General features: G+C 35.2%; 1 protein-coding gene across 1 annotated transcript in view; it reads right to left on the minus strand.

The window, feature by feature from the left end:
- LOC124447425 (beta-alanine-activating enzyme-like) overlaps positions 1-17,977 on the minus strand; it is a 38,999-nt gene extending 21,022 nt beyond the window's left edge. Inside the window, exons 1-2 of the mRNA XM_046998341.1 lie at positions 17,310-17,977; positions 14,303-14,495 (exon numbers count right to left, since the gene is read on the minus strand). Coding sequence (XP_046854297.1) covers positions 14,303-14,495; positions 17,310-17,887 — 771 coding nt within the window. The 5' untranslated portion in view covers positions 17,888-17,977. The remainder of the gene's footprint in view (positions 1-14,302; positions 14,496-17,309) is intronic.
- Positions 17,978-24,892: the final 6,915 nt, after the last annotated feature.

The raw sequence follows: 24,892 nt of genomic DNA on the forward strand, positions 1-24,892 counted from the left end.
CTACCACTTCCAGTTGTACATCAGTAACAGGTTGTAGCTGATCTTCACATCCCAAACTTTCTGATAAGAAGAAAAGTTCACCAGGTTTCCCTGCTATGATATCATATCTTGATCGATGGACGCTATGAGTGTTCCAATGCATCCTAAAAATATAAGTCTTGCTGCAACATTGCACTGAAGCAATATCAAAGACATTCATCATGGTAAGTGTCACCATGTAGATAAACCCCGTCATCAGATAAATCTTTGAAAAAATTTATCCACCATGATGTGCAACTTCTTCTGAAAATAGACCACCAGCATTCAATACGCTGATTAGCTGTAGCCCCAACATAACGATGTGCTTTCTTACCAGCACAATCATCTGAACCATCACTACTCAAATAACATTGCAAAGCTGCAATTTCAACATTCTCAGTGCCAGGACCAGTTACTAGAATTCTTGGGCAACCACCCAACTCTTCAATGCAATCATGATAGAACTTGGCTATCACAGCTGGGTTACTGTTAATTTTTGAAACCTTTAACCATAACATCCGACGAATATAACCATCTATTGCACCATGAATTGGTAGTCCATATGGCTACAAATTATCATAGCCATCAGCATGTCAGCACTGATTTGGTCAGCTGATTTATGTTCCCTTCTTTTCAGGCTATGACATTTACGTTGCTCGGTTCTAACAGGATCTATTTCTTTCAGTAATTCTTGCACACGAGCTCGTGGAACACACATTCTGTACTTAAGACGAAAAGTATGCCATAATGCTCTATATCCTAAGATACAGCGTGGCCCATCAATCTCCTTTCTAATCATCTCTCTAACCTCGTCATTGTCCATTTCAGTACTAGTTCTCTTTTTCAGTCCATACAGACTCAATCGTCTTTTTAATGTTGAGAGGGACATGGTCAAACTATGATTTTTACTCAAAAAAGAAAGTATTGTATTGTAATCGCAGGCACAGTAAAAGTAACTTTTGATCAGGTGCGGATCTAGGATTTTTCAAACATCAGTCATAAAGCGTCGGAGGCGCTCAGCACCTGAGGGGGTCCGAGGCATTCTCCCATGGGATATTTTGAATTTCAGAGACTTGGGAATACTATTTTCAGCGTTTTAGTGCAATACAAAATGTATTTTGTGGGCATCGTTTTTGCGAAAAAACAACACATTTTGCTTACGTTTTTTTCAAAAAAAACAGTACTTGAATGTTTTGCCAAATATTTAGGCTCATTAGCATGTCTAGGAACATAAAATTTATTTTACAATAATGCTATTCCAAAAAAGATAGTGTCTTTAAAAAATTCTACCAAGTTGTCAGGCATAGACCCCCCCTAGAGACCCCCATCCAAACATCTATGTAATGAGTTAAATTAGAAATTTGGTACTACAAGGGACAGTTCATAGATGTAGAAAACCTCGTACTTCAAACCATGCAAGTTTATTGTAACCCTTTACCCATCTCCACATACTGTGCCAGCAAATTAACCTTTTGAGAAAAAACTCAAAATTTTTTTCTGCCAAAGATTAAGCAAAAATTATCAGAGTGAAAATTCGCAATTAAGGACAGCTTAATGCCATTAATGTTTACTAGGCATTTCACTAGACTATTATCTCCTGTAAGTATATGCAAGGTGTGCTATATAGCAATCACCAGTAGCGTTGTATTTGCCAATACAAACAGAATGTAACAAACATGCTTTTACTCATATAATTACATGAATGTTAAAATTGGTTCATGTGTCATGCTTACTGGTTATGATAAATATCTTTTCATATGATCAAAGCTCGTTTAAATGTAAATCTGTAAATCTAAAAATGAAATTATAATGATCATCAGAAAAATTACCAAGTGATCATGAAAAATACTTTGCTGTTTTGCCAAATTTTAAGGTTTATCTGCATGCATAGGAACACATTTTTACTTTGTAGAAAATGCTTTTCCTACATCAATAGCCCTTTGTAATTTATGGCAAACAATCTGGGGCCGGTTGTATAAAGCTCTTAAATACTTTTTAACTACACTTTTGCAGTTAGAAAGTAGTTAAATTTAACCACGCGGTTAAGTCGGTTGTAAAAAAAGTAGTTAGCGCTAACTGCAGTTAAAAGGTAGTTAAAGTTAACTATGCTATGGAGCATAAGTTAACTTTTCAAAACGCAGTTAAATATGGCGGCTTAGCTTGTCAAAGACAATTATGGTCGAGATGTTGTTGATCAACAAGGTTTTACCCTGAGTTTTTAATCACATATGTATCTTCCATGGCAAAGGCTACTAGAATAAGATCTTTATGGACGGTGTACTACATTCGTCAGTGCTGTAAACATCACAAGTTTTGCTGACGAAAAACAGCTGACAATTTATCCACGTAACAAATCCCTTTTTACAGAAGAGCAATTGCATTTTGTATGATCTTTCTTGCGTCCGGTAGCTCTTTGCAACTCATAAGCGAGACTCTCAATTGAGATAGAGCCACTTCTTTAAGATTAGTGCACATAACTCGCTGACATTGTCTTACAAATACGTACAATTCGTTCAATGACAAAAAAAAGAAAGAATGTTATTCGAGCAATGAATCCTATAGCCTTGGATGTATCAAATATTCAAATTTCGGGTTTTTCCCTATGCATTTTGCTTGATTGAATATCATATGCATCATAGAAACTCTTTGCCCTATGTAAAATATGCTAGATTATGTTAAAACAAAGAGGTACTACAGTATAATGTTGTTCTAAGTATACCAATGATAATACATATAGATACATTGAGCTTTACAACAGTTTTTATTCATGACTACTCTTTTGTGTATCAGCTGCACGAGATACAATGATGTTAGTTTTTTAAATACATAAAACATTTCATCAGCATGCATGGCGAAGGTCCATGTTGCTTGATATATATACATTATCCATTGCACATGGTTTATTACATATACAGAAAATATACATGACAGTCAATTAGTGGGTTTTATTAATATTTCATTATATATTTCCTATGTAAAAAAATTTATTTTCAATGTACATACAATCTTGCCTGCCAATAAAGCTCAAGCTACTGTTTGATGATTTAAAAAATAGAAAAAAATGAATAAATTTGTAGAAAAATGAAGGCTCATTAACAAATATACGCAATAGTTTTTATAACTCAGTTTTTTGCAAGGCAGAATTAAGAACAAAAAAGTATTTGTGTATAGCTGTGAATATAACATGTCACAAGCAGAGAAAAGACAGTTGCTGGATTACATGGCTACTAACTATGATGACTCAAAGAAATGTTTTCTAATAATAAAAAAGTTCATCACTGTCATCTTTTACAAATATGTGTGACTTATGTCTGTACAAACACATCTCTTTCAAGCATATCACTCAGCTGTTATAAAGAGAAACGAAACGACCTTTTCCTTTGTTACCCTCAATTTCTCATTTCAAATTTTGTAAAAGCAAGGCCATTTAAATATTTAAATCCTTGCACATAGAACACGATATGAATCAATTTGAGAAGAATTTATTGTTTCGTTTGCCCAAGTCCATTATATATAATTGGTACTTGAAATAAAGCAGTCCTTGCCGAGACTCATATCATTCATCAACATCGTACCGTACTACACAGGCGATAAGGGTCGATTTTCTTGAGAAAAATCCAAAGTATATGCTACGATTTAATCCGGTTACCATGTCACCATGAATCGTTTATTAAATTTTATTTTCGCACCATCAACATCCGTAAAAACGACAATAGTTTGCCATATTTTAAGATTTTTCGATAAGAGATTTTCCATAAGAGATTTTCCATAAGAGATTTTTCTTGATTTTAAAGTCATTTTATAGTTCACTTGCCCGCCATTACTAAGCATAAATTGTTTAAACTTTATGTCATTTAACGTAAACAACACTCCACGCAATTTTCACGCAAGTTAACTACGCAGTTACTTAAAGTGCTTATATTACGAATTTTAGCCCCCATTTTTTATGAGCTTAATTGAAAATTTGGATTATTTGAAGAACTATGACATGTCGCTGGACTTAAACAGATAAATATAAGTTCCTTAATTTTGCCTCCAAAGTCGGGTACTATTTGCGAATTTTTTACGACGCCATATTGATACTTGTGACGTAGATAGTTGAACACGTCTGTTTCCGTCAATATAATATTATACTATAGGAGGCGATTTTGTTGTCGTTTTTCTTTTCTTACAAACAAATAATGACAGTATTTTCAATAAAATATTAAAAAACAAGTTTTCCGGAAAGTATGGCCTCAAATCAGTGCTCAGATAATTCGAATTCAATGTCTGAATGCGTATCTGATTCGAGCTCAGAATCCGTGGGTTATGTCGAGCATTTAAACGACTTCGCATATGACGATGAAGCGCTCGCAGGAGATGGTGATGAAGTGCATACTCCAGATGATCCCGATGGAATTCTCCCTGCGACATTAGAAAAACGAAGTGATGGCGTAATTCCATTCGGTGAATGGTAATTGTTGTTTTCTCCTGTTTGTTTGTAATATACATAAAGTTACTTAATAAACCACAATGCTCCCACGTTTCAGGTGTAATTGACAATGCTGTCATACCGATTTGTTAGAAGGCGCATTAGAGTACAGATGCTGTAAGGAAATAGGACCAGCTTTGCAGAAAATGACATTCGATGGCAGCATTAAGAAAATATCATGCATAACACAGCATGCCAAATTTGGGCCTTTAGTTCATGAGGCTGTCCTTGAAAACGTCGGGCCACTATTGAGAGATAGGAATGGACGTGCTTATCGCCGCCAAGCATCACAATCATTAAATATGTAAGATTGTAAATTGTATGAGAAACAATGTTATCATCAACATTGTTTCATCAGCCATAATTAGTCCAACCTTTTTATTTACTTCAGGTACTTGAGAGCTGTGGCATACATATGGTTGATGCGATGGTTTTGTGGGTCTAAGGGATGGGAGAATACTCGGCCTTTACCTGCTTGTGTTTACCACATAAAGTTCTTTTCAACACATTTTCCACAATTTTGCTCTACAATGGCCATCGAACCAATGTTTTTAATGTGTACTTTTGGATTTTCAGCTTTGCAGTTAAAGCAAAATTTTTCAAATAACTCAACCAATGAGATGTAAAATACCATGAACATAGGTTGTTCATGCGAGTTTGCTCCTCCATCAATTCTGTAACACGATTAAGAAAATTCATTATTATGAAATACAACAGAGATTTAATTCTTTATAAGATAAAATACCTGACTGTATTACTTGTGGTATCTTCATCTAAATCTTCACTCTGACCAGACTCTTCAAAACAGGAGTAGTCCATGTATGATTCTCCTTCGAAAAGCTCTTCAGCACTCCCTGCATTCCATCGTCTATATTAATGCTGGTCACCACGGATGTATTACGATTTTCCCTGATTTCGCTTCGATATTTATTTTGCAACTTCTGGGCCTTTTTCTTCAAAGATGCTTTTGTCTTTTTATACCAGCTTAAAGTATTTTAAAAAGATGTAAGTTTTTTCTTAAGACGATGGCACGATTCTGGGATTCACAGACGATTCACGAGACTGGGATTCACAAATATCTTCACCAACTGCATGATGTTCTTCTTCAAATGGCGAATCGTTCGCTTCCCCAGTGCATACTTCAACATGCTCAGCTCCATCACTAGTAGATGGTACTTCCTCATCGAGAAAACATGTTTCCTTCAGCGATGGCTTATGGAGAGTACATCGAATAATCTACAAAACTGATATCGAATTTACATATGACAAAAGAAAAATTTACATAAACAAGCGTAAACTTACTTGTCTTCGCTTTCGATCGGTTAGTTCGTCCTGTAATGGTTCAGGAATCCCAGCCACGTCAATGGTTGGGATAGCATCTTTCTTCAACCTTCTTTTGAGCTTGACTTGCACTCTCAAATTAAGGTCAAAACAAGAATCTTCAAAATGCGCAGAACACAGACACGAGGTAGAGGAAGCCTCAAAACCCGGTCTATGTTTACGCACAAAATTTACCCATTTTCTATGTCTTTGCGGCTCTGTTTCTTTTTTAGGAAACAGATGCATCGACATTCCTTCGGTTTTTGAATCATTGGCGCAACTAATTTGATTAGGTCCGCCAGCAACACAGCGTTTTCCTCCGCGTTTCTTATTAAGATTACTAGTAGAATACGCCATGTTGATATATGTGTTCAACTTTCTACGTCACAAGTCATTAGCATACCGATCAAAAAGTTCGCAAAAAAAATGCTGAAAATCGTGACTTTGAACGTCCGTAAAATCACTTTCACCAATCCAACTTCAATTATAATTGCAGACTTAAAATCACTGAAACAAGGTCTTTCAATTAAGCTCATAAAAAAGGGGGGCTAAAATTCGTAATATAAGCACTTTAACTATCCGACAAACTACGTTTTGTGCAACGCAGTTAAGTCGAGCAGTTAAGTTACTACAGTTAAGGAGTTAACTACGGTACTTAGCGTTAACTATGGTTAAAGTTAACTACGTTTTTATACAACCGGGCCCTGGTATGGGCCGTAGATCAACACACCTTGACATCTCTACATGAGGTGTTCAGTTAGAAAAGGGGACAATATGTGACATTGGACAACATTTCATGTACGTGAAATACTCAGTTTAATACCATTCCAGTCAAATTGTCAAAATAAAAAGCTTCATGGATCAGAAAAGACTCAAAATCACAGGTTATAGTAAACAACTACTCATGTAATCAATGTTAGTTTTCTCAAATCTTAAACAATGTGTAGTATAACTGTGCAATGATTGAATGAGCAATGGTCATAAACTGAAAAGCCCCAAACATTTGTTTATGACAAAGTAAATAATAGTATGGCGCCTTATGGCTACAGATTTTTTGTCCATTGAAATATATTTGCAGGAATGTAGGATTTCGCTACCATATAACGGCCACGATTTCCCAAGCACTAAAGAAATTATAGCTAAAAGTCCTTCGGCAACAACAATTTTAGAAGCATTAAGCTTGCGAGATTGTCTATGCCAAGCGTTTACAATTCATCCATAAATTTTTCACCCTCTTAAAAAAATTCACAATTTGGACAGCAGCATTCACGTCAATATATAAATTTGTAAAAGATTTCCATAAATTCCATCTGATTGTAGTTTAGCTTCTATCATGCTTAAAAAAATTACTATGAAACGATCAAACATTCAATTCAGACAGTTAGCTTGACTATGTTAGTTCAGTTGGCTATCAGTCCAAATCGGTCAAAGCAATCACAGTAAGACAAAAATTTAAACAAACCAATTACGCGATAGCAATTGGACTCCCTTATCGGTCCAGCCACCGGCTTATCGGTCGAGATTATTCCAGATCGTCCACTGATCTGGCTATTGACCAATGGAATGGCTTAAATAAAGCGTTCTTGAACTCCGTTATCGGTCGAACCCATTGAGTTCTATATACCTGGAGCGGCTAACTTTACTGGGGCAAGGACGTCAAAAAAATGGCGGCCAAAGGACGTATTTCCGCTGAAATGATCGCTTTGCAGAAAAATAATATTCTCGACCTCCCCCTGGTGTCTATAGTAAATTATAAAGAATTTTTCAAAAACAAACACGATATCACAGAATATGGATATCGTTAGTTCCATATTCTGTGACGATATCTTTTTTGGCATTTCTTTTATAATGCCAACACTTCAATCGTTCAATTGTTGGATGTCGTAGTTTCCACAAAAAGGAACATATCGCTTCTCACAGGTGAGGTAGTTGTTTGTTTTGTTAGTCCGTCAACGATTGAAAAGCAATTATACATGCACTTGAAAAGCCATAAAATACATATTAAAGATCGTATTTTTTAAGACTGACATGAACGCCAAATATACTGATGTTTTCCTGTTTTTGTTTATAAAATTCTGCATACTTTTCTGTCATTTGTTAATGCATGAAATCGTAAATTTACCCATTTATTTGCTAAATAGTTTCCCTAAAGCAAAAAAGACCCTGCACACATTTTGCTCTGTGAGTAAGTATCAAAAAGAAATGATCAGCCCCAACAGTACCCATGATTTGGAGCAGAGCTTGTTATGTTCTATTTGCTGACAACATGCAGGGAAGATCAAGGAGTAAAGATGACTGGAAGATGTTATTGACCAGGCAGAGTCTTAAAAAATGATAATGCTGTAAAGATAATTGATTTATTGTCTGCCCTATCCAGAGTTATTTAATTTGATCATGGTCAAATTCTATGGATGGAGATAATGGATTCACTAAGGATGCCTTGAATGCTTTGAAGTTAAAGTTCATGATCCAAAGAAAGATGGCAAGAAGGTTGTGTGTGTTTTGATGCTTAATGAAATGTCAATTCACAAACATGTAAAATGGAAGGCCATAAAGTTTGTGTCTATGTAAACATTTGTACTGAGATTGATGATGACTCGATGCAGATGTGAAGCTTCAAACTGTATAAGCCATTGGGTTTTATATAACTTAATGTTTAAATCATGTCATATCTTTATCAAAATACTTTAGTTGAGTGTTGTTTAAATGTTACTAATATCTAATGCACTATACTGAAGCATTAAAGATTCAGTGATGAAACCTTTAAAGTTATTGTACTGTATATGCCTTATATATTTCTTATATTTTTTTAAGAAACAGTGTGAGCTTATTTACCTATTAGAGTACAGAATGGAGATTTATCATATGCATTATTGCTGCTTTTTTAAGAAAAGTTTTTCACTTTTCAAAGCTTTTCTACAAATTTTTTGCTTCTTATTTCTTGTCATGAGATTGATGATATAGAGGTAATATAATCCAATAACTTTCTAATTTCTAAAAAGCTTTTAAGCTTCTAGCATAAAAGTACACTATAGGTATGTAATTCATTTGGTTTTATTGCCTTGCTATGACATATCTACTTGCACTTCCTCATTCTTGTATGAACAAAACACCAGATGTGGATACTCAGAGAACAAAATGCACTACCAACTGCTTATGAAATTTATTATTGAGGTGAAAACTGTGTTAATCATTCAAATTATAGTGCACTTTTATTGCAAATATAGGAAAAACAAAACAAAGTGAAAAGAAAGGTAGAAGTATTAAAACTACAAATGAATTATAAACACCATTGGAAGCATAAGTGTTTTGATTATTATTCGCATTTTGCCCAATTCATATATCAATACAACAAAATCAAAATGTGCTACAACTTTACAAGTATTTGATGCAGTTGCACTTCAGAACATCACAAAAAGGTTACTTAAAGTAATTTCTATACAATACTGTTTGTTTTCATTTACCAAACCTATGCAGACTTGAGTCTTTTTGAAATTTCATATGAAACTCAATTACAGAAAATCCGTAAATATCCAGAGATTTAATATGTACTTTTTTAAAGAAACAAGTAAAAATCCTACAATTGTGGCGAAAACAGCCATTGCCCATTGCATGAAAAGAAGCAAAATAGCAATGATAACAAATAAGCTAACTTCTCTCTCGTGAACCGTGGAGATGAACTATGATATACTTTTTTGTATAGACTAAAGAGTTTAATCGATCAAATAAGTTTGACGCTGGTAAGAAAACGACGCACATCTGCATTCATACATGTGTAGCCGACATATAGGTCTTTCGTCGATAGTTATAAATGCATCCTCGTAGGAGCAGATAACTGACAACCACAGTTGACTCGCTGTTATGAATTTAAGGTTTTTACCTTGATTTTCATCAAAAAATTGCTTGCCGAATCCCAAATACACACATACATTTTCCTCACTCTTTCCTCAGGAGGGAGTGGGAAATTGTGAAATTTTCGGAAAAGCGGTCAATTTCGGTAAATCTCAGTGGCAAAGGACGAAATCCGCCATTTTATTGGCGTCATCAGATATCTAAGGCTGCGCTTGAGATAGCCGCTCCAGTTATTATAGAACTCAATGGTCGAACCAGTTGAGCCACCCCGCTTATCAGTCAGCCAGTTAATATGATTCTATATATGTTTTTATTTACTGATCTGTTTACTAAGGTGGTATTTGTATACGTTTTCACACATAAAACAGAGTTTTGACGATGAAATCCAACGATTACAGAAAGAAAATTTAATGATAAAAAAATTTGTAATCTTAAAATTTGATAAATAATTTTTGAACTATAAACATCAGTCGCGTGAATGATTTGACATAACCTAGATACGCCCCTGCTTTTGATGGCTTCTTTTTCGTCTGAAGAACCTGTTTCATCGCCTACTGATGAAAGTGAAGTTCTTGTTCCACAGTTCGAACAAAAATAATATGTTTCTTGTATAATGCAACCACACGATGAACAAAACATGTTTTTTAAGTGGTTTTAAAAATATCTGTTAATACCTGAATCTGCTGACAGACATCACAGAATAGAGATCACACAGAAGTCCCACTCAGCATAATTTGTGTCTCCAAATTTTACTTGACTTTCGGTTTCGCCGCCATATTGAAAGAAAGCCTCTGGGGCAATTTCAATCGGGAATACTATTATACTATTTTGATTTTTGAAGAAAATAATTAAATGTTTGGAGAATGTCCATTCGACTATTAAGTAAAAGTAAAGTAATTTTAAGAAGACAAATACTGGACTCAAGAATGAAGTTAAATGCGCGTAGTTTATTGATTATTAGTAAGTTTTGCTGATTTTAAACATCGTATTATTCCGTATTTGTATGCTTTGATGTATACTTTTAACTTATTATCATGTTTGTTTGTTATTTGATTTTTTGTAGACGATACTATTCATATTCTGACTCTTTGACGTTCTTTTATTCTGCTTTACTTTTTTCCTGCAAGACTAATTAGTTGAGTTTGGGTACCAGTAGTGGTCTAGGGGTAGTCACAGCAAGCAGCAGCGAGCAAAATAAATTAAAGCTGCTTAATTTTAAATTCAAAGCACTTTCAGAAAAGCACTATTGATTTTTATTTTCTAAAGAATAAAATTGGACTTGTCTCTGAGGGGTTTAGAAATGAAAATATATTCCAAAATGTGCAGCAGTAATTTTTTTACTAACCCTAGATCCGCCACTGTTTGGGACTGTGCTGCAAAGTAAAAAAGCTGCTTTTATAATTGAGGAAGTACAATCTTGTTTGTTTATTGCAGTTCCAAATTTTTCTTTTTGTCCAAAATAAAATGTAGAAGGTCTGAATGTCTTGTGTTCTTGTTAATCTATTATTGCTAATAATATGACATAGAGAATTTAACATAGGCTTGTGCTATTATTAATTTCCTTTGTATAATGTGAAAGCCTCATTAATAAATGCAACTGTTGGACTAAGTTTGAATAACAAGTTGATTACAACTCATGGCACAACAATTTTTTTACAATTTTTCAGGCCACTATTTAAAACAGCATATGTCCATAATATTTATTTATTCAATTTTGATGAAAATGAAGTAAAAAAGAGACTTAAATGTTTAAAGAAAGGCCTCCTTCCCAGAGTTCCCTCTTACATTCTTTTCACAAACTTTCTTGGCAGCATACGACAACAAGGTTGACATTAGAAATACACCACTCTTACACAATTTACCTATGCAGTTCAGAAACAAGTTTTTCAATTCTTTTCTCACCACTTCAACTAAAAATTGTGCAACTGATTTTGACAAGTAACTAGCAGATGTGCATACAAAGTCAAAGAAAAATCCATTGGTTATAGCGACATATAAACCAATAATTCTTAATGTTGAAACATCAAACTACAAAGACAGCTTGCAAGAAAAATGTCTGATACAAAACAATGCAATATCATGTGTTGCTTGCTACCCGCAGCACAAATGCCTTGAGTTGCATTCAAGTCATGTACGGGCCACAGCTGCACAGACCCAAATTTCAGATGCCCAAACAGAGTTGTTTTGCAGTTTGCTATTTCAAAGCATTTAACCACACTACAGGGGACTTTAGTGGACTACATGCATAATCTTCTTGCATACATAAAGGAGACAGAGAAGATATTTTTAGGCCCTTTTTCATCGTGAACCAAGATTTTGTCAATTGGAAGAGTTATTTTCGATAAGCCTCACAGTGTTTCACTTCCATACGCCCGTTGCGACAAATTCCTTTCGATTTTTTGAAAAAAATTTGTGTTAGGATGAGAATTTACTACGCTGTCAAACAGAAAATTCATTAAAGTAACACATTTATAATCAATTCAGCGGCATGCAATCTGGAGTCGATGAACGAAGCAATTAGTAAACATAGCTAAAACCCACCAATTTTAAAACATTATTACGACAAAATCAAAAAAAGAAAAGCAAACCTTGCTCGTTGCATTTCTAAAAATTAAAACGCCATAAAAGAAATGATGAACGCGAAAATCCGATTTTTCGATGAACGTCTATGATTCCCATAGCAGTTTCTACATCGCGCAACTAAAGAGGCTTTCTTTCAACATGGCGTCAGAGCCGGATGTCAAAAATTTTTGGAGACAAAAACTTCAAAGGCTCCAACAAGAGTAGGACTTCTGTGTGATCTCTATTCTGTGCAGACATCCTACCTGGCAGTTGCCTTTACTTCATGTAATGTGAGTTGACATATTTAAATGTGAGTTAATAAATTCGAATGTGAATTGATAAAATTGAATGTGAGTTGTCAATCTTGTGTTATCTTTTCACCTTTGTTTTTAATATTTAATATTGTGAATGCGTTGACACCTAAGAGCCACCGTACTCCCAAGCTCCGGTGGTCTGCTTTAATCGTCCATTTCACTATCAAATCCCTCCACCTCTAAATCGATTTCATTTACCCATATTCCAATTTGGTAATCATGATCACCTCTCTCAATTCGAAGTTCTTTAATTGAGTTTTAGTTGATCAATTTCTGAAGTTAATTTTCCAACTGTATGCCGGTTATATTTCGCTTCTTGATTGAGCGCTTTATAGTTTCTCTTGCGCTTTGTCCCAATTTGTTTCAATAACTCCTCCATTTCTCACAATGCAGTCGGGGGTTTCACTTTGTGTTGGGAACGCTATCTCAAAATTACTGCTCCCGGTCGAATAAAGTCTCTAAATACCCCTTACTCACGTGATTGTATACTACTAATGATTAACTATATGATTATGTAATTCAATCGTCAGAGTTCCCTACAAATATTGTCACTAGGGTATTTTGGCAAAGCAGAGTGGAGTACTTCACAAGCAAATTCCAGAACGGGTCTAATACAGCAGCAATAAAAATTAACGATTTTTCTAAGTGGATTTTTTTTCTTTTTAGCTGAACTATAGAGAAAATTCTTTGGAAGGCTTTCTTGATTATGCTTGAGACATGTGCAGACCATCCAAAGTCATCACTTATTGAGAGACCAAGAATTTTGGTTTGATGGACTAGAGTTGGGCACCCTGCTAAAAGGTAGATGCTATCTAAAGTAGCTATATTTATATGAAATTGGAAAAGAAGTTCTTTGCATTTCTTAACATTAAGTTGGAACTTATTCTCCTGATTCCAATTTTCTAGTTCATCACCTCTACACTGAAAATACATGATTTCGGTTCTTTGAATGGCTTCCGAAAAGGTTGTGTCATTGATATACTTCCAATGGAAAATATCTGTCAGCCTTAGGTCATTAATCATTAGGATGAAAAGTGGCAAGTATGATACGTAGCGTAGTATGATACGTGGCAAGAAAAATAAGTGAATCGATAAAAACAGTTGTATGACCATGTTTTTGTAAGTTTTGATAACGTTGGTCTTAAATTCTTCTTAATGTCAGGGATGTTTTTGAATTTGGGAACAGGAGGTACGTCCGCTATTTTTCATATCTTCAACACCTTGCATTCACGGAAGAATTTATTAAATAAACCCGTAAAGGCTGAAGTCAGAATCACAGAGAAGATTTCTAAGATGATTAAACAGGACCGCTAGCTTTAGATATGCTAATTTTGTGTAAGAGCCGTTCCACAGTTATTTCTAAGACAAGTATTGGTACATAAATGTCAGTCAGTAAGTTAAAATCATCTGGTAAAGGAGGAAAATCTTTCATCACACTGACAAAGGTCTCATTAATAATATCCTCCAGACCTTCATCACTATCTTCCACGTCAAATATAATCATAGATCTATGGTTTGGCGGCGTTAATTGTTGAACACTGAGTTGTTAAATCTCTCTCCACCAGTTCTTTTACAGTGGGTGGTGTATGTCAGTACATGAAAAGGTGCAAGGGTATAGGAAAAGCGAAGATTGTAACTAACTGTATATATTGAGTGTGGTTATATAAAATCTGAGTGCAACTGGAGACTATATTGGACAATAATTTTCAGCAAATTTCTAAATTACCTAACATGTTTACGAACAAAATAAAGTAAATGAACGAACCTGAAATACTGTCACATGGTGCTCCTCAAATATTTTTTGACAAAGCTTATCTGGAATTAGTTTGAAAGTTTGTGGAACCATTAAGAGCTCAGCACCTTTAGATAGAGCGAGAAACATTTGAACAACAAAAGGATCAAACGTATAGGGCGATGAAATAAATACCACGTCACGTGAAGATATTTCAAATATCGTACTAGAAAATAACAAGATTGATGAAAATATACTTCATTCCATAGTAAATTAGTAACTAGGCTGAAATTTCTACCAAACAATTTCACATCCAGCAAAAAACTTACATATTCGTTTCAAAAACAATTACCTCCTCTATAAGACCTAGCCTAGATCACAGTCAATTACCCAAAATTGAGTGTGCAGTATAGTCAGTAATAATATACATGAAAAAATTTCTCAGTTCTGATTGGTTAAGGCAGTGCAGTTGCTCATAAATACCAGTGCAAAAAGGCGAAACACCGGTGCAAAAAAGCAAAACACCAGTGCTGATTTCACTTTAAAGCTGCTGCTGGTTGGTTAGTCAAACAAAGAATAATATAAGAGCCAATCAAAATAAACATTTCAAAAGCGGGAAAGTTAAATTATTGTAAACAAAGTTCTTCGGACTCGTGCAATTATAATAGTCTTTGAAAAACTCACTCGCGCATGTTTTTCCCAAATTGCACTCGAAACCATGCTATTACATATACAAAGCAAATGTCAACAAAAATTTTTTTCGGGGAAAAAGGATTCTTAAAGATTAGTCATATGTTAAATGCATTCTTGAGCTCAAAAATAACAAGAAAATGCATGTTACCAGGTTTTGAAACGACACCAACACAAGCAACACCTACACTTATTAAGAGTAAGATAAAAACACTAAAACAAAGATAACTCAAAAACTTAACACCATTATTAATTCCACAAGGATAAAACGGCATTAGTTTCAATGCAGCTATACCAACACTCTATTATCAGTTTCCAAATAATATGTTTTGCAAACAATTTTCCATTTTTCATTGACAAAAAACGATCGTGATAAGTGTCAGTGACATAATTTTCAGAGCAAATTATGCTCAATCACACCTTTTCATGCCAGACTTTTTTAATTTTATAAAATATCAATTTAGGACGTTTTTGTCAAATGCATACAGTCCTATTCAAAATCCGCATGTATCAAGGCTAGGTAAACGTTTAAGTTATGAATTTTTTTCTTTTGATGACCTCCCATGAAAGGTAACATTTTAAAGACATCAGAAAGAATACTGCAATTTTTTTCTGAAGGTAAGAGTGTTTGCATATGACGTCAGAACGGCCGTATTAGGGGAGTAAAAAAGGTGCCTATGCTCAACAGAGCATGAAATTAGTATAAAATCTTTTAATATTATTGGCTTTCCTCCAAACATGGAGACCGATGAAAACACTCCATACCAAAAACTTGATAGGAGGGCAAAATTTCACGACCTTCGTCTCGGATTGACCATATTTCCAAGATTATTTGTGGCTTGATTGCTTAAACATTTTAAGTTTTGAAATATTATTGTCCAAACATTTAAAATTTTTCTAGGTTACATTATCCAGCAGTTATATTCACTATGAATATCTGTGACTTGTTTTCATAGCCACCAAGAGATTTTATACAATTTTGCGACTGCAAAACTTTATGATACATTATCTATTGCTAGTTCAATGATCAGACGAAAAATTTTAAAACAACAAAGTCTAAACAATTAACAACGATTGTCTTAATTATAGATTCTCGTACAAGTCAGCCGCCGCCCCCTCCCTTAAGGTAAGAATCTCAGGGGGGAATGCCCCTGTAATACTACCCAATTCAAGTGACCATTGTTATCAAATCTGTGTTTTGATCGCACTGCACTAAACAAAAGGTCTTATTGCAAGGCTAAAAACAGAGCAAGAATTTCTCAAATTTCTCAAATTTCTCAATTTCTCAAATGTATCAAATATTGCTCCAGTTTTAGCAAAATTTGGATACACCTTTTTTTCATAAATTCTGTAGTTTGCAGTCTCCAGAGTTTTGATCAACAGCACAGCTGTGGAATGCAGGCACAAGTGCCAGGTATAATTTGTAGAGCTATGCTAATCTTTATGTCAAACATTGACCTTCGATTTATACATCATTCTTCATAGGTATGAAGGAGAGAATTATGGTATGTTAACTTTATGAGTACAATGACTTTAACCTGTTCTCGACAACTGTGTCTAATATTTATGAGAAAAATATACAAGAGTGCAAATCTACATTAGATATTACTGTAGTCCTTTCCACAACATACTATGGCCTTTGTGAGAATGTTAATTTCCACAGTAAACTACCATTGGGTGTTATTATTGACTTTATTACTTATCATTAATTTTAAAAAATTGACTTTAATGGCTTCCCTTCCTACTCTAACTCTTGTTCAACGTGTTCTCAAAAATCTCTTTGAACAAAAGCCACCTATCCACAACACACCACAAGTGCCTTCCCTTTACTGGCTCACACTCTGTACAAATTTATACCCATGCTTACTCCAACTACGAAGGCAATGCTGTTTATCCTCATCTCAATATTTGTCTATTGCTCATCTGCACACATTTTATTTTTGTTGCCTATCTAAGATAGGGTTTCTGAGATTGGGTGTTATTTAGGTGGATTGCAACCATTACCAAAGGAGTCAAAGGACAACGAGAATTTGGGTTGAAATTTGCAAACCACCTGTACTGATTTTAATGTCGAAACTGTTCAGTGTGGGTCATGCTAAGCATTATTTAAAGAACATGATAATACTTAGATAGAACATTAGGGAATCTCTTTTTAAATATGAAAACTGCTATTCAGTAAAAACAAATCCAATTGACAGTTGCACATGCACAATATAAAAAAGCTGGCAAGCTTGGTATGAAATAGTACATGTACAAAAAGTGCAAACACAAAAACTATAGGATAGAACAGACATATACATATAATGCCATGGTTAGAAATTGCCACCCGAATGAATTAGCCTTTTCATACCTGAGATGGATGATATTTGGTACTATGCATGAATGAGGCACATAAACTTTCTTTGAGAGTCCTGTTGTGCCAGATGTTTGCATGACATATGCAAGATCTTGTACATCATTATTTATATATGGTGATGTGCTAGTCACTTTAAGCAACGAATATCCTATTTCGTTCAATAGTTCGCATTGTATTCTTTCCATATTCGTTTTTTCTGCATTTCCCTCACATTTAAGACACATCTGTGCAGTTAAATCACTTTGAATTAAAATATAACGGATAGAACAAATATCGACATTGTTCACTAAATTTTTTTGCTGCAGTGCCAATGATATAGGGAAAAATGCCGCCGATGCACCCAAAACTGCCAGAAGAATTACGGGTAAGTTTAAACATTCGCGAGAATATATTCCAATAACTTCATTGTGAAAAAAGATTTCTTCGAATTTCAGTCTGAGATGCTGCACTCGAGAACACAACTCAAAATAAGTTAATTCTGTAACGGTATCCCCAGAAAACGTTATGGCTTTGTTGTTCGTAAAGTTTTCCACAGCATGAATGAACAATTTGTACAAATTGTTCTTTGACATGATGTTTCTTGAGCGGGGCTAGTACGGGCTACACGGAATACTTTAGCAACAACAAGACAACTGTGAAATTGGCACCACCTTGGGACAACATTCAACACTACATTCGACTAAATTTTATCATTCAAAATGACAACTTTGAAAGTCGTTTTTAATCCACGTTTTCTATAAAATAAATCACTTACAACATTTCTTAGCTTTGTACGACATTAATTTTCCGAATAAACAACACATAAAAAGCGTGGGAGTAAAGACAATCACTGGAAAAACTGAGCTTCATGTACCACGTTGATATAATTCCCCTTGTCAACCTATAGATATTTTCGCAAATATTTCCGTAATACGGGATCGTGACAGTTGAGTTCTATAATATTACCTGGAGGGGAAAAGGGGCTTGGGAACTGTTGTCAAAAACATGGTGCCAAAAGGAAATTTTGGACGAAAAACTTCCACTTGAAAAGTTATTTTTATCATTCACTCCGTCCTGGGCTCGGTCATTGAGTTCTATAATAACTGGAGCGGCTAAGTGGACTGGGACCTCACGCCAAAAAAATGCCGTCCAATGTGAGGCGCAAAACCGGACAAATTTGTCTTTCAGGAAATATACGTGCTGAACTTCAAATTTGCATTTTCTGAATCGAGTTAATCGGTTCTTAACTCAAAATATATCTGATAAACTTAAAAAATATATGCCAAAATTAAAAAATATTTGCCAAACTTGAAAAATTTATGCTAAACTTGAAAAACTTATGCTAAACTTAAAAAATATATGCTCTCCGAAAAAAATATGTTCTAATTATGATGCTTTGCGGCCTTGTTTTTATCACGTGGGCTGTAAGCGTGTGTGGCCGCCATTTGCAAATTGCAATAGATTCTCGAATCTCGATTGTTGAAGATGCTAAATCAAAATGAACTTCAGTTTCACTTGAATAACGCGTTACAAAGAATTAGTCAGTTGGAAAGTTCAAATATTACTCCTAACAGTCCGCTTGGTTCGACGAACAACTCCAGAAGAGCAGCGGCTCGACGCAAAGTCGAATTAGAGAGGCTAGGAACTGGGTTGAGCTCGACGTTAGTAATCTATTCAACTGACAAATGGACTATTTTATAGGGAAAATTAAACATTAAGTATGCCTCTTTATCGCAGACAAGGTGTGGGCATCATCGAAGTTGATTGGGCGTCATCATTACAGTCTGCCAAATCAGTTATAACCGGTATAGTGTCTTTTTTGACCGATACCATTGTCCAGGTCCCTTTAGATAGACTAGATAATCTGGAAATCTTATATAATCTTTACGTGTTCTTTTTTCATAACTCTGCTAAACAACGCAAACACTGATCAAGAAACATTCGGTTTGCTTGCAAACGTCTTAAACAGTCTATTGTCAATTCAAAGAGCACTTTGTCTTGAAATAGAAAGGCTCCAATCAATCAATGATGAAAATTGTTACAGGTGTCCAATTAATCCAACACACAGGCCGGGTCGACCAAAATACTATATTACAAAAGATCAACTGGAATTTTTGCGAAGCAAGCACTTTTCGTGGGTTAACATTGCCAAATTACTTCATTTGTCTACGCGAACATTACGGAGGAGAAAAAACGAATTAGACAATTACGAGTTTTCTAATACCTCGGAGGATGAGCTTACACAGGCTATGGAAGACATAAGGAAAGTTACCCCAAATATTGCTCAGAGTAGGATAGTAGGTGCGCTAAGGGCTACAGGGATTCATGTTCAGAGGCAAAAGGTGAGAGAGTGTTTAAGACAAATTGATCCAGTTGGAACAGCACTTAGATGGATCTCAGCAGTCTACCGACGTAAGTATTATGTTCCGCATCCTAATGCACATTGATGGCAACCACAAGTTAATACGATGGCGGATATAAAGAATGTTATATGCAGTGCGGTGTTTGAAATTAAATGAAGATATGATCTTCGCACTTTGCTGGACAATTTAAGCAATTGTCTCATGAACCTGAAAAATTCAGGTGACTCAACGGGATTCGAACCCATGACCTCTGCGGTGCCGGTGCAGTGCTCTGACCAACTGAGCTATGAAGTCACACAGTAGACCAATTTTGTTGGGCTCATGTTTTCTCGTGAAAGGAATAACATATGAAGAATGTTATATGCAGTGTGGTGTTTGAAATTAAATGAAGATATGATATCATAATCGAATCCCGTTGAGTCACCTGAATTTTTCAGGTTTATGAGACAATTGCTTAAATTGTCCAGCCAAGTGCGAAGATCATATCTTTATTTAATTTCAAACACCGCACTGCATATAACATTCTTCATATGACATTCCTTTCACGAGAAAACATCAGCCCAACAAAATTGACCTGCTCTCCACTGTGTGACTTCATAGCTCAATTGGTCAGAGCACTGCACCGGCAACGCAGAGGTCATAGGTTCGAATCCCGTTGAGTCACCTGAATTTTTCAGGTTCATCAGACAATTGCTTAAATTGTCCAGCGAAGTGCGAAGATCATATCTTCATTTAACGATGGCGGATAGTTATTCACGCATGTACTGATGGTTACAGCCAACTTATTATATACTTGCAACGTGCCAATAATAATCGCGCATCATCTGTGCTAGAGTTTTTTACACAGGGAGTCAAACAGTTTGGTTTGCCATCAAGAGTCAGATCAGACCATGGCTTAGAAAATGTAGGCGTTGCACGCTTTATGCTAACCAACAGGGGTTGTGGAAGGGAAGTATTATAACGGGTAAATCAGTGCATAACATTTGAGTTGAGCGTCTCCATAGAGACGTTTATTGTGGCGTACTTTCTCATTATGTCTGGCTATTTACTAACATGGAAGAAGATGGTTTGCTTGATTGTCTTAACATCACCTATTCGCACTAAATTACGTTTACATCCCAAGAATTCAAAGATCTCTTAACGAATTTAAGTACCAATGGAATAGTCACCCCGTTAGTACTGCTGAGAATCTGAGCCCTGAACAACTATTTATCAGTGGAGCTATGTCCAATTGCAATGAAAATATACTGGTAGAAGAGAGTGACCAAGACGAACTTGGTGCCGGCATGGATTTAGACGAAAATGAAACTTTCTTAATCAGTGATGACGAGTATAATGTTTCTGTGTCGCAAGTAAATGTCAATGAAGAGCAAACAATCTTGGTACACGAAACTATTGATCCCCTACATGATGATGGAAATCATGGTGTAAATGTGTCTAGAGTGTTTACAATTGATGAGCGAAACAACAATCAATCAATAGAATGTACAGTTCTCCTAATTTTTTTCCAATATAAAAATACCGTTCATTAACATAACATTTTCGTTATTAAACTATATATTCTGGAGAAAAAACAACGCTAATTCAAAATTGGAATCACAAATAGGTTGAAACTAGTTGGTGTCTCCCATACTTAACGAAATATTAACCTAACCTTAACATAATTGTTTAGTTGTTTAAGCAATGTGAAATGACCAAGACAATTTATCAGCTAAGATATTGCTGAACTCTTCGGCTAACTCGTTGTAACATTGGTACGTACTTGGGAGCTCTAACAATGGTGCACATGCAGGGGCGGATCTAGGATTTTTCAAACATCAGTCATAAAACGTCGGAGGCGCTGTGCACCTGGGGGGGTCTGAGGCATTCTCCCCTGAGGAATTTTGAATTTCAGAGCCTTGAAAATGCCATTTTCAGCGTTTTAGAGCAATACAAAATGTATTTTGTGGGCATCGGTTTTGCGTGAATACAACACATTTTGCTTACGTTTCTTTTAAAAAAAATTGAAGTGAACAATACTTGAATGTTTTGCCAAATATTTAGGCTCATTATCATGCCAAATATATAGCTCATTAGCATGTCTAGGAACGTAAAATTTATTTTACAACAATGCTATTCAAAAACAGATATAGTCTTTAAAAATTTCTACCAAGTTTTCAGGCATAGACCCCCCTAGAGACCCCCATTCAAACCTCTATGTAATGAGTTAAGTTAGAAATTTGGTACTACAAGTGACAGTTCATAGATATAGAAAAGCTCAGACTTCAAACCATGCAAGTTTACTGTAACAGAGCCAGCAGATTCACCTTTTGAGAAAAAACTTAAAATTTTTTTCTGCCAAAGATTAAGCAAAAATTATTAGAGTTAAAATTTGCAATTAAGGAGAACTTAAGGCCATTAATGTTTATTAGGCATTTCACTAGACTATTATCTTCTGTAAGTATATGCTAGGTGTGCTACATAGCAATCACTAGTAGCATTGTATTTGCCAATACAAATAGAATGTAACCAACATGCCTTTAATTATATAATTACATGAATGTTAAAATTGGTTCATGTATCATGCTTACTGGTTATGATAAATATCTTTTCATATGATCAAAGCTCGTTTAAATGTAAATCTGAAATGATTTAGTTTAGAAATTATAATGATCATCAGAAAAATTACCTAGTGATCATGAAAAATACTTTGCTGTTTTGCCAAATTTCAAGGTTTATCTGCATACATAGAAATCTTGACATTTTTACTTTATAGAAAATGCTTTTCATACATCAATAGCCCTTTGGAATTTATGGCAAACAATCTGGTATGAGTCGTAGATTAACACAACTTTAAATCTCTACATGAGGTGTCCAGTTAGAAAAGGGGACAATATGTGACATGGGACAACATTTCATGTATGTGAAATACTCGGGTTTAATACCATTTTAGCCAAATTATCAAAATAAAAAGCTTCGTGGATCAGAAGACTCAAAATCATAGGTTATAGTAAACAGCTTCTCATGTAATCAATGTTAGATTTCTCAAATCTTAAACAATATGTAGTATAACTGTCCAATGATTGAATGATCAATGATCATAAACTGAAAAGCCCCAAACATTTGTTTATGATAAAGTAAATAATAGTATGGCGCCTTATGGCTACAGATTTTTTGTCCATTGAAATATATTTGCAGGAATGTAGGATTTTGCCAGGGGCGGATCTAGGATTTTGGATACCATAGGCAAAACATTATGACGTCATTCAGTGCTAAACCTATGACGTCATACTTTGCAAAACATACTACACTATTTATGCTTTCGATAAATTGTTTAAATCAAACAGTCTAATCATTCAGCTATGCAGAATCTTGTAGATCTCAATCGTATAAATACATAAAAACATTGTATATTTATACTTACATATCACAAGGTCGTTGATTTTCACTATTCAGAATATTGAATGCACACAAGACTGTTTCGCCCCATATCAGGGCTTATCAGCATGCCTAGGCACACTTTAACGCAAAACAAAAAATCGTGATCCGGCATGGACAGCCCTGTGAGAGCCGAATTAAGCAGACTGGTTATGTCGCCAGAAGTTCGCCTACACACCTTTGAAAAAGGAGTTTGGTTAGAAATGGGTGACTATATGGGATATTTCATGGATGTGATATTGCTCAATTTTTCACACCATCCCAGTCAATTCCAACCCTTTACCCCCCCACCTAAAAATGAGCACTCTGGTTTTTGAAGGCGCCAGAAACTCGCCTTTCACACCTTTAGCAAATAGCAAAAGGAGTTTGGTTAGAAATGGGTGACTATGTGGGACATTTCATGGATGTAAGATTGCTCAGTTTCTTACACCATCCCAGTCAATTCCAACCCTTTACCCCCCACCTAAAATGTGCACTCTCATTTGCCAACAAATGAGCAGAATGTAAATGTAATGTAATAGTCAAAATAGAGCTTAGTATAAAGAGTCTTTGTGAAGACTAAAATTTGGTGTAAGGAAAAATTATTCTATTTATGCTTAACAATTTTTGTGAAAGTAAATTTATGTCGACAACGGCCGAGTACCATACACGTACTCAGCAGTTTTAAGATTGGAATGTATATAGGGAAAAAAACCTTTATCGGGCGAGCTATTAGTTTGATGCAAATTCTATTGACGTTACTATTGTGTACAACGCACAATAAATGGTTAACATATGGACATTTCAACAAAATAAAAAACTAGGATATGAATAAATTCATGCAAATTTTAGCCTTGTATTTCCAACAGCAAAAGTATTAATAACCTCACCAATATCTGGTACAATTTCCTGATGAATTTGCATCAAGGCCAAACCATTTAAGCGTTCCCCAACCATGGTACTTCGCTGATAGTTTTTAAGTGTCCTAAGGGAAGAAATAGATCGTTCACATTCACAAGAGGTAATGGGGAGCGTTCCTAAAATACGTAGTAAAATTTTAATGTTTTCAAATCCGGCGAAATGAACAGATTTTAAAGTCTGGGCAATGTTATCAGGAAGGAGGCCGCAGTGGGTCTCCCAATAAGTGTACCACAACCTAAGTTCAGCATCTAAGGCCAAAGGATTTGGCAAATCATCATAATAAAAGTTAGCCACAGTTTTGAATGGCTCTTTCCAATCCACCCCATCTCTTGTCATGGACATCATTTTCGTCGGTACAATGCTAAGGCCTTTATAGACATTCACACTCTCAAGGTCGAATCGTGATTCTAAAGAAGATTGCAAATGATCTAGTAGAGGAAGAGTAATTGCACGTTTATAATACTCAGAAATGGTTGTGTGGGAATATTTTCCCTGGTCGTTTGTTTGCGCACTGTTCTTGGTTTCCATTCTTCAATGCCAACTTTTGCTGCCAGTTCAAGCGCTTCGTCATACCAGGTGTCATGATAAAAATCAGAGGAATTCCTCATGTTCACCACCTCAGTTTTCAAAGTTGAAATTAAATGAATACCATCCATTATATCGATACTCTTACCCTGTAATAACTGTGTTACTGGAAGAGTTGAATCAAGAATATTTCTCGTGATAACTAAAGCAACGACGAAATCAAACCTGTCAATAAGTTGAAACAAAGATGAGGCATCAGACTGAAGCGACGGTTTGAACTCACCATCTAGATTTTCAGACATATCGTTAAGGGTGGTGTATACAGGTACAAAAGCTCTTGGAATGTATCTAAACCTTCGATACGTTCTACCCATCTAGTTTTGCAAACGTCTG

The sequence above is a fragment of the Xenia sp. Carnegie-2017 genome, unplaced genomic scaffold (genome assembly GCF_021976095.1).
Source record: "Xenia sp. Carnegie-2017 unplaced genomic scaffold, XeniaSp_v1 HiC_scaffold_22, whole genome shotgun sequence".
NCBI lineage: Eukaryota > Metazoa > Cnidaria > Anthozoa > Malacalcyonacea > Xeniidae > Xenia > Xenia sp. Carnegie-2017.